The sequence below is a fragment of the Brassica napus genome, chromosome C7 (genome assembly GCF_020379485.1).
Source record: "Brassica napus cultivar Da-Ae chromosome C7, Da-Ae, whole genome shotgun sequence".
Taxonomy (NCBI): Eukaryota; Viridiplantae; Streptophyta; class Magnoliopsida; order Brassicales; family Brassicaceae; genus Brassica; species Brassica napus.
The window spans coordinates 51,657,359-51,673,276 of record NC_063450.1 but is presented as its reverse complement, the minus strand read 5'-3'; the positions used below and the strand labels follow the sequence as shown (position 1 = coordinate 51,673,276).

Sequence of the window (15,918 nt, the reverse complement as noted above, 5' to 3'; positions counted from 1 at the left end):
AACATTCAATTTATGTGCATCAACAAAAAGAAAATTTGGTTAAATATTGGATAGTAAAAGAATATTTAGGCTTCAAATGGTGACGGACTGCACCGCTGTCAATAGTAATAAAAATTTCTATATATACATGTGTATCTATATATTTTTGTTACTATTAGAACCGAACCGCAATTGTTTTGAAGTTAGCGGCGAAGCCAGAGCATGAAGTGGGGGTGCCTATATATGCACCCATAAAATTTGTAAAAGTTAGTTTTTTCTTAACAGTTACATATATTTGCATATCTACAATAATTTGCAAATCCCCTATATGTTATTTGTGAAACATTACGACTTATTTTTGTAGCCACGTGTCATCACTAGGATGATTCTTAGAATTATTAGAGAAATATGTTGGTCCATCTAATTATATAATAAGCTTTTTATTAAACTAATCATAAATTCATTATTAATGTCATTTATTATTTCCTTAAATAAAGATTACGGAATTGCCTAATGTGGCTAAAGTATATATGACAATTAATGATTTTGAATAATAAAGATCTGATAAAAAAATAATGTATCTTCTATCAAATTTGTTTAATTTTAAACTATTAAAATAATTTAAAAAATCACAATAACCATATTATAAAAATTTATATTTTTCTTTATATGTTATATTTTGAATTTTAAAAAACAACTATAAATTACTAAAACTGTTAAAAGTCTCACATTCAAATTTTGCGATCCATAGTTTAAAATTTTTGTTATGACAAAATACAAATGATTACAAAATCATATAAATAAAAGTTTAATTTAATTAATCATTAAGATTTAAAATATATATGTATATATATATCATTCTAAATTAAACTATAAACCATATTGAATAAATAAATATTTTAATTTCAAAATTTACTTTGAATAATTTTTTTGATAAAAGTTTTGAACTAACATTGATAAATTTTTTTAAATTATAAATTACTAAAATTATTAATCGCACAATAAAAATTTTGTTATCAGTAATTTAAAGTTTTTGCTATTAAAGATACACATGATCAAAAAAACATATGAGTAGAAATCATCATTTAATAGACATTAATATTAAAAATATACTATGTATGTTAATATCATTTAAATTTAATTACATATCCTATCAAATTTTTTTAAAAAAAATATTTGGATTAATAAAATTGATTTATACGTTCGCACCAATTTAATTATATATGTAATAGTTACTGATTTTTAATTATTCAATATATATTTATTATTTCATAATATGTAAGAACATATAATACATAAAATAATTTTTATATATAATGTTTATTCCGCGCAAACTTAATCTAGTTTACGTAGTATTTGTCCACCCAGTAGAATTCACTCATGGATACGCCATTGTCTACGGTTATGCCGCACGTTACCGGACTCTAAGCCTTAGCTATTATCTATGGAACATTCATAAATCAATGATATTTTTTTTTTGAAACTAAATCAATGATATCAGGTGTAAGTGACAACTAATCACTCCCAGCATTGTCGGATACTAATAATATTTTATTTTGTAAAGTGGACACTTCGACTTCTAACTTATTTCGATTTGCATAAATGAGATGCCGAGACTTCTAGAATATAAAGCATCGACGTGGAGCTAAAATTAGCCGTAAACTTACGTAATCTTATATATTAAAACAGAAGTCACGACCTTGATTCATGTGTGATTTTTTTTAAAATAGACTTATTCTTATAAAGTCATGTTAAATTTAATATCTAATCTTATCACTTAAATTTTAGACATACAAGAAATTTTTATTGGGTTATCAATAATTGGATTTAAACAATAGATGATCCATTGGATTTATAGATAGTATAAATTAAATAGATATAATTTAATGCTGTAATACTATACCTTTATATGCTAAATATTTAAATATTTGTCGATATTAACTTTTAAAATTATAAAGATTTTTTTTTAAATAACAAAAATTATATTATCTAACAATAATTAATCTTTGCTACCTTGAACCAATGAAAACAAATTTTAAACTATATATTTTATTTTAAAAATTAAACAAAAACTAAATGTTTAATTATTTACTCGATAATATAAATCTATGAAGCAAAAAGTTTAATTTTTAAAAAACTTTCTAAATTTGTGAAATTTTACAATATCTTTGAATATGACAATAAAACAATATTTTACTAATCTTTATATATATAGCTATGATTTTAATAATGAAATAATAATCCGAAAATATATATATATAGAAGAAGATACAAAGACATGTGAAAGTTTAAAACAATATATTCAATGAAAAAAATATACAGTAAGCTTATTATGTTTTAAAAATTGATAGACACATATATATTATAATATATACCAATTTAGAATTGAAAACGGAATATTTATATAAAAATAAATGAAAACAAAAATTCGCGCGGTTGCACGGATTGAAATCTAGTGTTTATTACAATTGCAGCTAATGTTGACAATAAATAATTCAGCTTATGTTTAAAAATATTTTTAAATTAACATACTTTATTTGTTTCATAGTAATTGTCATTCAAACATTTTTTTCTTATCAATAAAAAATATCACTTTAAAATTATATTGCAGATTATACTTATTTTCAGTTGGAAATTAATTACAAACTATATTGATTTTATAAATAATTTTATTTATTTCAAATACTTTTGGTCAAATAAGTGTAATTAATGACAATTTAAATACATCTTAATCACTTTATTAATATGTGTGAAAAATGTTAAAATGACAAAACTGTATTTAGTATCAAAAACCGAAATCCAAACTTATCTTCCGTTCAATCTATTTTTTTGGTCAAGATCTTCGGTTCAACCTAATATTACCATATCTTCTCTGTGCGTAGAGATTTCGGTTAAACCAACTTTGACGACCTAAATTTATCTCTAAATCCACAAGAAATATATTGGGTCATAGGAGGCACGTATGTATACATTATGAGTTCGGCCCAGATAGAAATGAATTATGAGTTTAGCCCGTTTGAATATTCCCAATTTACAAGTTTGCAAATTGCATGTGCTTAATGTGTTAACGAAATATTGTGTTAAAATGATAATTTTCTGGTTTGCTTGACATTTGCATTTTCCCTCTATCAGCCAGTCTAGTAGGTCAACAGCTGAGCTATGGGTCTCATATCTGCTATGCTGCGCAGCTCTCTATCTTATAGAGTCTGGTCGGTGACGCCCCTACTCTACATATTCTTTGCCGATGGGCCTCGAGATAATTAACGGTCCTAACACTCATAAATTCATAATCTTAGGATAACACAACATCAAAATGGTTAATCAAGTGCATACAACTAAAAGAAATATTGGAGAGAAGATCCCCCGTTAGAAATATGAAAGAGACTTGAGTAATATATAAGGGACTTAGGCATTTCTACTAATTGTCAAATGGTTTAAAGTTGGAAGTCCAAGAAATTTATCATGGTATCAGAGAGGGTCCAATACCCTGACCCATTAATCCGGCCCGAACAGTGGCCTGATAATCCCATTAGCTGATGGTCCATAGAAGGCTCAATTCCACAGAGATCGCTAGAAAATAAAACATGATTTCGAAAGGAGTACGATGGATTCTGCGAGATTAATGGTTATACATACCATTATCTCGAGGAAGGGTATTGGAGAGAATATCTCACATCGGAAATATGAAAGAGACTTGATTAATATATAAGGAACTTGAGCTTGGAAGTCCAAAAAATTTATCAATATTAAAATCACGTGAAACTCTTTACATATATATTACAAAAAGAAAGAAATTGAGAATTTGGCTGCAACAGTTCATCAAACTCTGAAGCAAAACTCGTGAACATCTAGTTCTGCGTCTAAGTTCAGACGACAGAACTTGTCTACTATAGTTGAGCTTGGATGGATTCTGGAGATTTGGATGCTTCTCTAGGGATGAAGAGCCAAATGATCTTCCTTCTGATGATAGAAGAGGATAAATGTGAAAAAACAAGTCTGACGCTGCACTGACAATGATCAAGACTAAGAATCCAAGAAGAGGAGGACAAGGACAATTGGCTTGCGACATAAGCAACATTAAGAAACAGTTCTCAAGACAGGCGAGTGCTCTTGACCTAAACCTAAGTGTTGATGCCGAAGAAGAAGAAGAAGAAGCAGCTAAACCGGCCAGTCAAACCTCAAGCGGATGTGTAGAACGTTTGCTAGATTCAATCAAGAACCCGTTTGGTTTCAACGTTTTGTCCAAAGAATATACAGCTAAGTTCTTCGTGGCGAAGATCAAGGAGTCTTGCAACAGGAAGAGAGACTCGAGCTTACCGTGGAGCCGGAGTTGATGGAGAAGTTGTACACAGAGAAAGGGTGTGGATGTTTTGCTAACGGTTTGTTGGAAGAGTGGGTGAAAGAGGTTTTTCAAATGAATTTACTGATGGTCAAAAACGACGAAAAGAGGGCATAAGTGTAATTAACCTATGTTTGGGAGGTATAAATATGATGATTGACCAAGGAGAGGTATACGAGTAGAGATGTCAAATGGGCGGGTTGGGCGGGTTTGGGTGTGTCCGAATGGGTTTCATTTTTTTGCTGGACATTTTTGGTCGAAGCCCAAATAGAACCATGTCCAAATGAGACCATAACCAAATAAGACCATGATTTGTTGGGCTATCCATGGACGGCCCATACGCCCATTTAATGTAAACAACATAATTTCAGTTTTAAAAATTTAAAGATTATTAAGTTTTCAATTTTAAAGATGTCACATACTTAAACTTTAAGTTTTAAACTTCATGTTTCAAAGTTATAAAAAATTCAAGATAAGTTTAAAAAATTCGTAATTTCGTCTGACTTGCGGAAACAGAAACAGTCGTCAGACTCGCCACCAACTTCGTTATGAACACAAATCACCGATCTATTTAACACATAAACCATAACACAATATTAGTAGATGATACGAATCAGTAGCTAATAGTGAAAACCCATAACACAAATCACGAAAAATCAAATCTTAAGAGATGATGAAATCAGAAGTTGGTGAAGAATCGAAAAAAAATTGAAGAAGAACGAAGACGAGGAAGAAGAATCGAACACGAAGAGGAAGAATCGAAGACGAGGACTCGAAGAGGAAAAATCGAAGACGATGATTCGAAGAGGAAGAATCAAACACGAAGAAAAAACACAAGAGTGAGACGGGAAGAAAAAAAAAGGTGATTTGTGTTTTCTCCCAATTTTTCAAACCCTAGACATTTAAGTTTATTGGGCCGCCCATTGTCCAAGTGGTTAAGCCCAATATTGTCCATGAATATAATTGGGTTCACCCATCTGGACAAATTTTAATTATGGTTTAATCTGGGTCTGTCCATTTTGGACCATATCGATTTGGACACGGGCCACCCATTTATAGCCCGCCCATTTGACATCTCTATATACGAGGAGGAAGGATTCATGGGTACTTGTCTACCCAACATAATCCAAGTTTACTTTGATGATTAGCATTTACCTTTAATTAATTAATTTCTGTTTGTAGTTTCATATATATATATATATATATTTCTTATTCTGATGTTATATATTTATTTATTTGCTAACAAAAAATGATGTTATTTATTTATTTATTTGCTAACAAAAAATGATGTTATTTATTTATTTATACTGCCTTTTTAAGAAGTGGAGCTTGACCGCAGTGTTCTTTGTGTAAACATAAGTTGCCAAGTTGCTCCATGATAGAATGTGCTTTTTAATTGTTTGTTTCTTCTTTTTTAAGCGTCACCTTTTTCATTCCATTGTCTTTTGTATCGATTTGATCAAAATTTCCATATTACAAATTATGTTCTTCTAATAAAATCGTACACATCGATTGATTGTGTGATATATATGCATTAGTGCAACTGAATACCCTTTATTCTTTTTCTTATATTATCTTATTCTATTAGAACTTTGGTTACATTGTTTTCTCTTCACCTAAATTGCTTTCTAATCAAAAGCAATATTGATAGCAATATTGATAGTAGGGCTGGACATTTTATCCATTAAATTTGATTCGATTCGTTATTCGTTTCGATTCGATCCGAAAATTCCGGATATCCGTAAACTTTCGAAGCAAACCAAATACTAAAAATCAATATCTGTTAAAAATCGAAACAAATCAAAAATATTAAAATTTTGGGAAGCGGATATCCGATCCGATCCGGTAATATATAAATACATGTATATCTTGATTATATTTAAAGTTTTTAATGTATAAAATTATATAATTATTATTCTAACATATGATTTGATAAATTCTATTACTTATATAAAAATATTACATAAAAGGAAGAGAATATATTTATGACAATTATAATTTTTTTCTTAAGTTTTGTGTTATTATAATTGTTAACTAAGTTCAACTTTTTTACAAAATATGTAGATTCACTACTTCTTTTAATTTTTATCATATATCATGCAAACAAATATTTTACAAAACAAATTTTTATCAATTTTTTAAGATTATTTGTATCAATCAAAACATTTGAGATATCCGTAAGTATTCGTAAATATCCGCAAATATCTATTTATTTTTCGGATATCTGTTTTTCCGAATATCCGTATTTTTCCGAAGCAAAGCAAACCGAAAAATTAGATATTCGTGACATACGAAGCAAATCACAAATACATTCTCAAACCCGGATATCCGATTCGTGCCCATGCCTTTTGCAACTATTCTCTGCCAAAAAGAAGAAAACAAACCTTTTCTTTTGCAGGTATTGACTGCTCCCCCACCCTTGGAGATCATCTAGAAGGTGGTTGCAGTAACTAAAGATATTGAAAAATCGTTTTATCAAGGTTATGTAAAACACAAAGATTAAAAAAAATATAGAGGATCGAGACGAATCTAGAAACAATAAAAATATTAAATTAACATTTATCTTTAATAATATAGATTTTAAATTAATTTAAAATTTTGGTTAGACCGTGGTTATTGTTGTGTAAATGATCTAACATAATTTACTAAACTAATATGAGATAACATATTATAGATAAATGTTAATCTATACTATTATTTGAGAAGTTAATTTGTCTAGTTGTCATATTCTCCATAATTTTAGAGAATTTTGCCTATTTATCATGTTTTAGTAATTTTTAACTGAATCATTAATTCATTAATTTATATAATATTATTATTTTAAATTAAGTATTGTAAGTGTTAAAATATTTACAACAAAAATAAAAATAACCAAAAAACAGAAATATATTATAAAATAAATATAATTAGTGTATATTATCAAGATAAACATGTTGTTACAGTTTCTGTTTTCAATTTGTTCTCACAAACATCATTTTTTCCTTCTTTTATTAAGTTAAAAAAAAACAAAGATGTGTAGTTATAGATTAATGAAAAACAAAATTTTGTAAATAATTCATTATATAATTAATTAAAAACGAATTTTATATTAATAATATTAGATTTACAAGTTATATTAGATAATTTATTATAAATTAATATAATAAAATTTTCAAAATATTTTTTTTTTTAAAATGTAAGATAATTATTATATATATTGTGTTGTTATCTGAAAATAATATTTTTAAAATTTAAGATGTAAAAAATTTATAATTAACATTAATTGAGAAAAACATTTGAATCAGGATATTTTATAAAATATTTTGAATATGTGAGTGTTTTTAAAATTTACAATAATAAATATATATATTGATGAAATTTTATATATTATCATACTGGTTTTTGAATTACTAAATTATAAACTAATAAGTATTTGTAAGAAAATTATGTGCACGTATGCGGGCAAATCACTTAGTTTTCTATTATTTTCAACTTTTACAGTTTCGTCTCTATTATTTTCAACTTTTACAGTTTCGTCTCTGAATTTCTAAATCTTTTTTTATTTTTGTGTTTTCCATAGTTTTAATAGGTTATCATCGATCTCCCAATAAAAGAAGACACGGCAGACGCCCATGAGAAGGCTGAAGGCCAAAAATGCGATCTTCTACAAGTATAATGGTGAATCCTCAAGATGAGCGTGTGATCACTGATCACGAAGAAGGGATAATAAGGAAAACCACACCGTGGAAGGGAAAACCAGGACACATGGGTCTTGAAGTTGCAGCAGATAGAACTGAAGAAGAATAGGCAAGACACACGGATCTGGTCTTTCAGCTACCATTAACGCTAATTATAAACTTAATCATGTTACATAAATATGCACTATGTTGTGTTTGGCTTGTCCTTGTTTACTACTCTTTTGGACTAGAACGAATTGGAACTATTAACTTTCTGCTTGCAATGCATGATTAGTATGATAACGAATTGCGTAAGTTGTCCCAACACGGCAACACACGGAGCTGAGTTCTTGCCATGTGATTAATGAGTTATCTGGCTCATGTTAAATCTGTTTTAAGTGTGTTGTTTTATTTATTTTTTGAAACCTGAGATGAGATTTAACTTGTTTCTTTCGTCGACTTAAGCTTTTTTGTTCCCATCTCTTAAAAATCTGTATTTATGTTAGAAAATACACGGTTTATATTTCGTGAAAGCAGCTGTCAATTAAAAATTGATTTCCAGGACTCAAGATTTTTTAGAATATGACTTATTATTTATACATAATATATAAATTATTTATACATATACAACCTCCTTCCATCCTCTATAAATTCATTGTTATTGTACTACTAAACCCTACAGCAAAGTCCTTGTGAACAAAAGGAAACATCTTCACACTTTATAATATTTTCCCCTTTGTGGTAATAATTTTTCATTTCTTGTTCTTCACACTTTCCAGAAGCAGGGACAAGTCCAGAAGCAATATATAGGCACAAAAAGGGATCACCGAGTTAAAAAAGAAGAAGCAAAAATGTGTTTGGAGCTTGTGTATCACGAGGAGAAGACTGAGCTTGGTCGACAACAAGCACCGGGCGTGTGTCCATACTGCGGCGGAAAAGTGTCGGCGGTAGATATTGAAACGAAGTGGTTGTTCTGTTTCTTACCACTATGTTTCAAGGTCAAACGCAAGTACTCTTGTTCCTCATGTGATCGCCGTCTCGTCTTGTATTATTGAAAGAAACAGAGCAGCAGATGAAGAAAGAAGCAGAGAAGAGTGGAACTGTTGTCTAATTCACTCCTCTCAATGTTGATGTTTTTGCATATTTTCCCCTGTACTTTCTGAGTTGCTATTAACAGCCCTCATGGTGGTGACATTGGTTGAATTCATTGAGTTTTTGTTCAATGTAAATAATCTCGTTGGTCCTATTTCTTTTGTTAAGCCAGTGGAATTCAGTTTTGTTTAAATAAATTTCTGTCATTCTTGAATGATATTACTATTCTTTTTGTTCATTCCAATGATAAAACAACTCCTAGCCATTTTTAGATCTTATATTTTTATGTGTTCTAGGGATATGACCAAACAGAAGTAACACATGGAACCACATATATAATTGAATACCATGTCTTCAAAATAAGATGAAAAATTACTGTGAAAATATGAAAGTCGAGCATTGTTTTCACCTTCACCGCAAAATTCAACAGAAAATATATTAGATAAATAATTGAAGATCACCATATATTTGAGTGGTTGATTGATACGAGGATTTCTGTATATGAATGAGGCCAAAGTTTTGCTGTAACGTCTTAGCTGGCCTGACATGATATAGACAAAACAAGAAAATAAATTGTTCAAAAAAATTGTTATGGTCCTAAGAGTTACGATACAAACCATGTATCTCTAACGTTCACTTATTTAGATTTTAGAGAATATAAGTTTGTGTGTCCACTAAAAGGTGTATAAATGGATCTTTTTATTAATTAGTAGGCTCCATTGCATATTCGAGTATCTTTTACTTTGATTCCATTTTATTCGGTACCATCATAAACCAAGAAAAGTATAAATTTCGTATCTAAGTACATAGCCAGTGATGACATAGCCTATGCAGAAGCAAAAGTACTTCAATTCAAGCCGAATTAACTTTAAACATATTGAAAATATATGTATCTTTTTGTTTGTAGTATTAGAGGTTAAACATGTGTTTCTATATCAATATCATAACCGAATTTTAAAACCGAATATAACTTAAACATGTGATTGTATATCAAAACCGAATTTTCAGTTTCAAAGAAACACAACTTCTGTATTACTTTTCACAGGCTCGGCTCTACTAAAACTAGGTTAGTTCATTCTAGACCGCACGACAACAATAATACATATGTATATGCTGATTTAGATAACAGATAATAGGTGCACAAAAAAAAGAAGAAGAAGAAGATAACAGATAATAAGTGTTTAGCATACATATAACCTGCGCTAAAAAGTTGTTGATGTAAAGATGTTAGATCCGATGATGCTCTCTATACAAGCATATATATCAAAATAACATCAAAAATAGAAAACCAGATTACATATTAGATTTACAAAATGAAACCATCCAAGTCAATATCTTTACAATGTTTGCTCTAGTTGATACAATGTCAAGTGTTTTTTATTCATCTTCAATTTGATAGTTTCAACTCTTTTATTCATTTAAAATGTAGTGGATTACTAAGATAGTCAATACCAACCTCTCTATAAATGTATAGTTTATACTTTTTTTTTTGATACACTTGGTAGATATCCAGAATTGCCCACACAGTTCAACGTCTACATTAAATGCAAATACATAAACTTTCCGTATTTGTATCATTTAGGCCATGTTCTAAAAATTGGCTGTCTAGCCGCGGTCGCCTGGACACTACGCGTTATTTTTTCGCCTCGATTTATGTTAAATCGGTTAAAAAAATCGGATATTCGATTTTTTCCGCCTAGATCGCCTAAATGACCGCCTAGCCGCCTAATCTATTTTTTTTTATTTTTTTATTTTTAATAATATTTTTATTTATTTATTTGTTCTAAAATTTTCTAAATATCATTTATATTCATAATTTTGATGAAAATTACACTATATTAAGTTTATATATTCTATTTGTGTGTTTTATACAATCTTAAACATGAAAATGTATTAATGTTATACACAATTAAAGATTAACATGTTTTATAACGTAGTAAACAATTTAAAAATTCCGCCCCGTGTAATTTCCGATTAATCCCCAGTTTTTTCTTTAGGCGTTAGGTCCAATCCGACCGCCCGATTAGCGTAAACAGGACATTTAGGTAAGATTTTTATTTTCACATCAATGATTTTAGGTAAGATCTCTAAATAGATATTATATTTTATTAAGAGAATCATATCGGAACAAGTCGTACAAATTGATTGATTTCAACAAAAATAATTATAATTTTATGGAATCGAATGAACATGATAAAAGGGACAGAGCAAGAACAGGTGGACAAGTGTTGGGATGTCACTTATCATCTTCTTGCTGGTGGATAAGCCCAAAAACTCTCCTTCAGTCTTCTCCTATCTCTTTCTTCAGATTCGGGATATGCGTACAGTGCCATATCTTATCACATATCGAATTTACACGCATAAAATATATTATGTGACATAGTTAATATAAGAATAATAGAATTTCTCACACTGAGGTTTTCAGTTTTCATTATTCTATTTCATATATTATATATGTATGTATGAATTCAGTTTTATACTATTTGACTAGTGTTTTTCTTCATTGTTCTATTGTCTCACATCGATGGAAGTTATGAAATTTTGATATATAGATGTGTTGGGGAGGAGATAAGGTTTTGATTCAAACCTAAAGTCATTGTCACTTGATACTCTCATGTCTTTTCTGTGCCCGAAAAGCCAAGCTTAAACAGTCTCTCCCTCTTGCTCTGTTATTTTTCTTACTTGATGTGGCCCGTTGATAAATGTTTCGATGTTATTTTGAGTAAAGAAAAAATGTTTCGAAATTATCAAGTGTTGTACTTTCGCCACATGACAAAATCACAATCACTGATCACACGACCCACTTTATGGACGGAGAATTCATAGTGTTACGACTAGTATGGTCCAAATGATTTACCACGGTTGGATGCTAAATTGATAATCAATAAAATGAAACTAGGTTTTATTGTTTAGTGAGTTTTTGTTTTTGTTTTTCTCTTTCCAAAAGCAAATTCAGCTAGACTAAACTAGAGAAAATAGATAAGCGTTCATAGATTAAACAAAACCAAAACGAAGTAGTTTGGAATTTGCATTGCAATATTTAACAACGGCGATTCACCAGACTGATTCGACGAGACGTACGTCCGTGCTCGCCGCTATGATGCTGCTCCGTTTCCAGTCTCGGAGTTTCTTATTTTCTCCTTGTTAATAATCTCGTGACTATGAAGTTGTCAGAATGTTTCTTTCCTTTTGTACAATCTTTTGTCTTCTTTTTGTGTGTTCATCTGTCGGAATCTTCTTCCATGCACCTATTTTTTCAGAGGATTCTAAGGAATAGACTCGTACCAAGACTATTGGGCCTCTAGGCTTATGGATCATTCTTGCTCAATAAGTATCCATCTTCTGACTCCTGATATTTCTTTTTCCAAATGCTATTACACATTTCTGTTGGGGGTTGGACACTGGACCTCAGCTCCCATGAAATATCTCCGGCCCATTATAAGAAAAAAGCTCACCGCTCTCATATTCTCTTATTGAAACCTAAAATAAGTTGCTCAAAAAAAAAAAAAAAAAATCTAAAATAAGTCGCAACATCTTTCTGTTTGCAATATAGTGTTTAAATTTAATTAGCAATTGATATCATTGATACATATATGAGAGCAGAAAGGTGAATATATTCCCTCAAGTGGTATAATATGACATAAACTGGTGTACCAACTTATGAAAATGACTATTAGCTAGCCTCACTTACGGATCACTCAAACGGTAGACTCAGACTCTTCGAATCGATAGTGTTACAATGATTAGTACTTATGAGAGGACGTAAAAGAACAGTTATGTAAGTCTTATGAGTAATATATAATAAGCATATATGAGCAAGGAGTCACATTCAAGAGCAAATGTAGTGTTCTTTCCGAGAAATTTCCTCCACATGCCTAGATGGTACTACATGCCAGTTAATTCCAATTCCATCATTATTGATCTGAATATGATCGCGAGACATTATTTGACTAGCTAGTTTTCCTCTCTTTTATAATTTAATTAAATAATATTTCGACCATATAACACCAGTTAAGAAGGTAATCAAAACATAACCGAGAATCTTGAATACTTATAAAACGCAAGACGCCAAGAAAATATAATTTAAATTATACTTTTGGAGCAAAATAACTCGAATATGCAAGTCTACTGACTCACCTGCTCTAACACTGTATGTTAGGTTTTCCAGAAGTTTTACTATGTTTGAGTTTGACTGTAATTAGTGAGTAGTTAATTAACTATCACTAAAACCAATTTCTATACTCTATAACATATATGCACATCGATTGAATTTGAACATACTGGAAATTATCGAATTCGAATGTCAAATTATTTGTAAATTCATATAAGTATTACGATATATACCATTTCTTTTATGGGTAATTGTAAGAATCATGAGCAAAAAACGATATTGTTATGTATAAAACAGATGATGTATCGAAAATTTCATTACATATATATAGTTAACATGGAACGATCGATTCTTATGATTTGATAAGTTGTCCAACGTTCGTTACGTGCATGCATTCAGTGCCTCGGTGTCACAATATTCAGTTTTTATGATTCTCTATCGAACTTACGATTACACATGAGATCTGAAAAATTAGCAAAAAAATTTATATCTTTCTACATATTGCTAACTAGATCTTCTTCTTTTTTACTTTCTACATAGCTAAATATAAGTTCCACGTTTATCGTTTTCAGTATGATCGTTGATTATTTATATTACAAATTTACAATATTCTAAAGTCCAGATTTATACATATATATATGTTTTTATTAAAGGAAATTTTTGAGACATTTATCATCGTAATCTTATTTCGCCGAAAGGTAAAATATAAAAATAAAATTGTAAGAGAAAAATGACGGCTTCTCGAATCACAGTCCTCGCCGCTTCATTGAATTTGAACCTAAGCATGCATGGCGTCTGATTGCCCCGACGGTGCCGACGGAATCTGACTTTTGACCTTCAAAGTTTCAACACTATTTTATTTCTGTTAAGAATATGTTCTCTCATAGAAATCATAAACATTCCTTGTTTGGTGTAAGAAGTAAGGTGAATCTATAACTACACTTAATAATGAACGAATGTAATGATATCGTATAATGAATAATCATTTTTTAGAAAACTCACCTGGACAATAGCCCTGTTCGTTTGATTGCCGCAGGTTTCAGCGTAAGCGGCGGCGGCAGCGTCAATGAAGACAGTTGTTGTTCGTTTCGCAGACGCTGACGCTGCCGCATATTATATCACGACCGCAGGTTTTATCGGCGTCAGCCGCAGGACGCGGCGTCAGACGCAGCTTCCTGCGTCAACGAAACGAACAAGAATTGACGCAAAATGTTGACGCTGCCGCTGCCGCCGGTACCTGCGGCAACCAAACGAACAGCCCTAATGTCTTTCAATGCTGCTCCACGTGAAATTATACACTACGAGTGTGAAATTTTGGACTGATTTTTTTATCCCCCCCCCACTCAAAATCAAATACTTTAAAAGATAAACCATTGGCAGCAAATAAAAAGGAGATTTCGTTCTCAAACCATAACATAATACTGTCTCCATTAATATAATAAATGTATCTCGTGACTCAACATGATGTAGGCAGAATTTAGAACATTAGTACGTCACGAGGAGGTAATGACGGTCTTAATTAACTTGATCATGGCTTTCCGCAAACGTATTTTTCAACGTGAATATTCATTTTGTTTATTTCTCTTGACAATTTAGTTAAACATCAATTCTAATCCATAGATTTTCAGCTACATATAAATAATAAATATGAATTTGGTGTCGATCATACCTTACAGAATATTTTTACACTGAAAATGGAAATATTAGATTCTTCTACAAAGTAAACTCTGTATAGTTATCTCCATGAGTCATGTTAATAAATAAATAAAAATGTTAATTAATAATAAAGATATATATATATATATTTTTTAACACTGTTTAGTTTTAAACTATAAGAATGAAATGTTCAAATAACCAGCTTTTAAAAAAAAGTTAAATAAACTAAAAAAAACACCAGTAGATGACATAAAAAAACTCAAAAGAGCATAGAAAGAACCCGCCAAAGATTGGGATATTACCAACCAACATACTGATTTTTGTATTAATTTTCAAAGTGTAAACTTTACTGACCAGCCTCTTCACTGAGTAGTTGTTGCAGCCGAGGAAAACATGATGAACCATAAGACCATAGAACATCGAAAATCAGAGGCCAAATTTTATAAAGATATAAAATTTGTGACATGATAAATGTTCTCCAGTGAAGATGGAAAACGAATCTGCATAGCTCAAAACTTTAGCTTAAAAACTCGGAAAATATCTGGTAAAAATAGCTTATCTAATTACGGTTATTCCACATAACATTCCATCTTTATTAGTTTTTGAAAATATATTTTCACAAGTGGGAGTATTTTTCTTTCGGTAAGTTTATATTAAACGACTCACACCACAAGTCTAACATATAAAATGCTCAGGGCCGATTCAATAATTATAGTGAGTCTTAAAACATTTTTTTAACCCCTAAATTTAATTTTTATTTAAAGTTTATGATAAATAGTGTTTCAAAATATTATAAGTAACTTTTTGATAAAATTTATGCTAAAAATACGTTTATATAAAACATTTTGGACCCTTGTATTATTTTTCTTTGCATACAAATATATATTTTAAATCTGACATTTAATTATTAAAAATAAAAGAACACGAAATTTTTTTTTTGAAAACAAAAGAACACGAAATTAGACCCGCAACGGTCATACTGTTTATCCCCATCCAAACCGGCACTAAAAGTGTTATTATCATGCTTTTTTCTATTCATAAAGTTGTTATCTAGTAGAACAACTTTTGTTTGTCAAAGGCAGTAC

At 30.1% G+C, this 15,918-nt stretch overlaps 1 protein-coding gene across 1 annotated transcript; it reads left to right on the top strand.

Annotated features, from left to right (window-relative positions):
• Positions 1-8,618: 8,618 nt before the first annotated feature.
• BNAC07G42220D lies at positions 8,619-9,304 on the top strand. The gene has a single exon (XM_013849662.3). The coding sequence runs from the start codon at positions 8,826-8,828 to the stop codon at positions 9,027-9,029; it is 204 nt and encodes a 67-aa protein (XP_013705116.1). The 5' UTR covers positions 8,619-8,825; the 3' UTR covers positions 9,030-9,304.
• Positions 9,305-15,918: the final 6,614 nt, after the last annotated feature.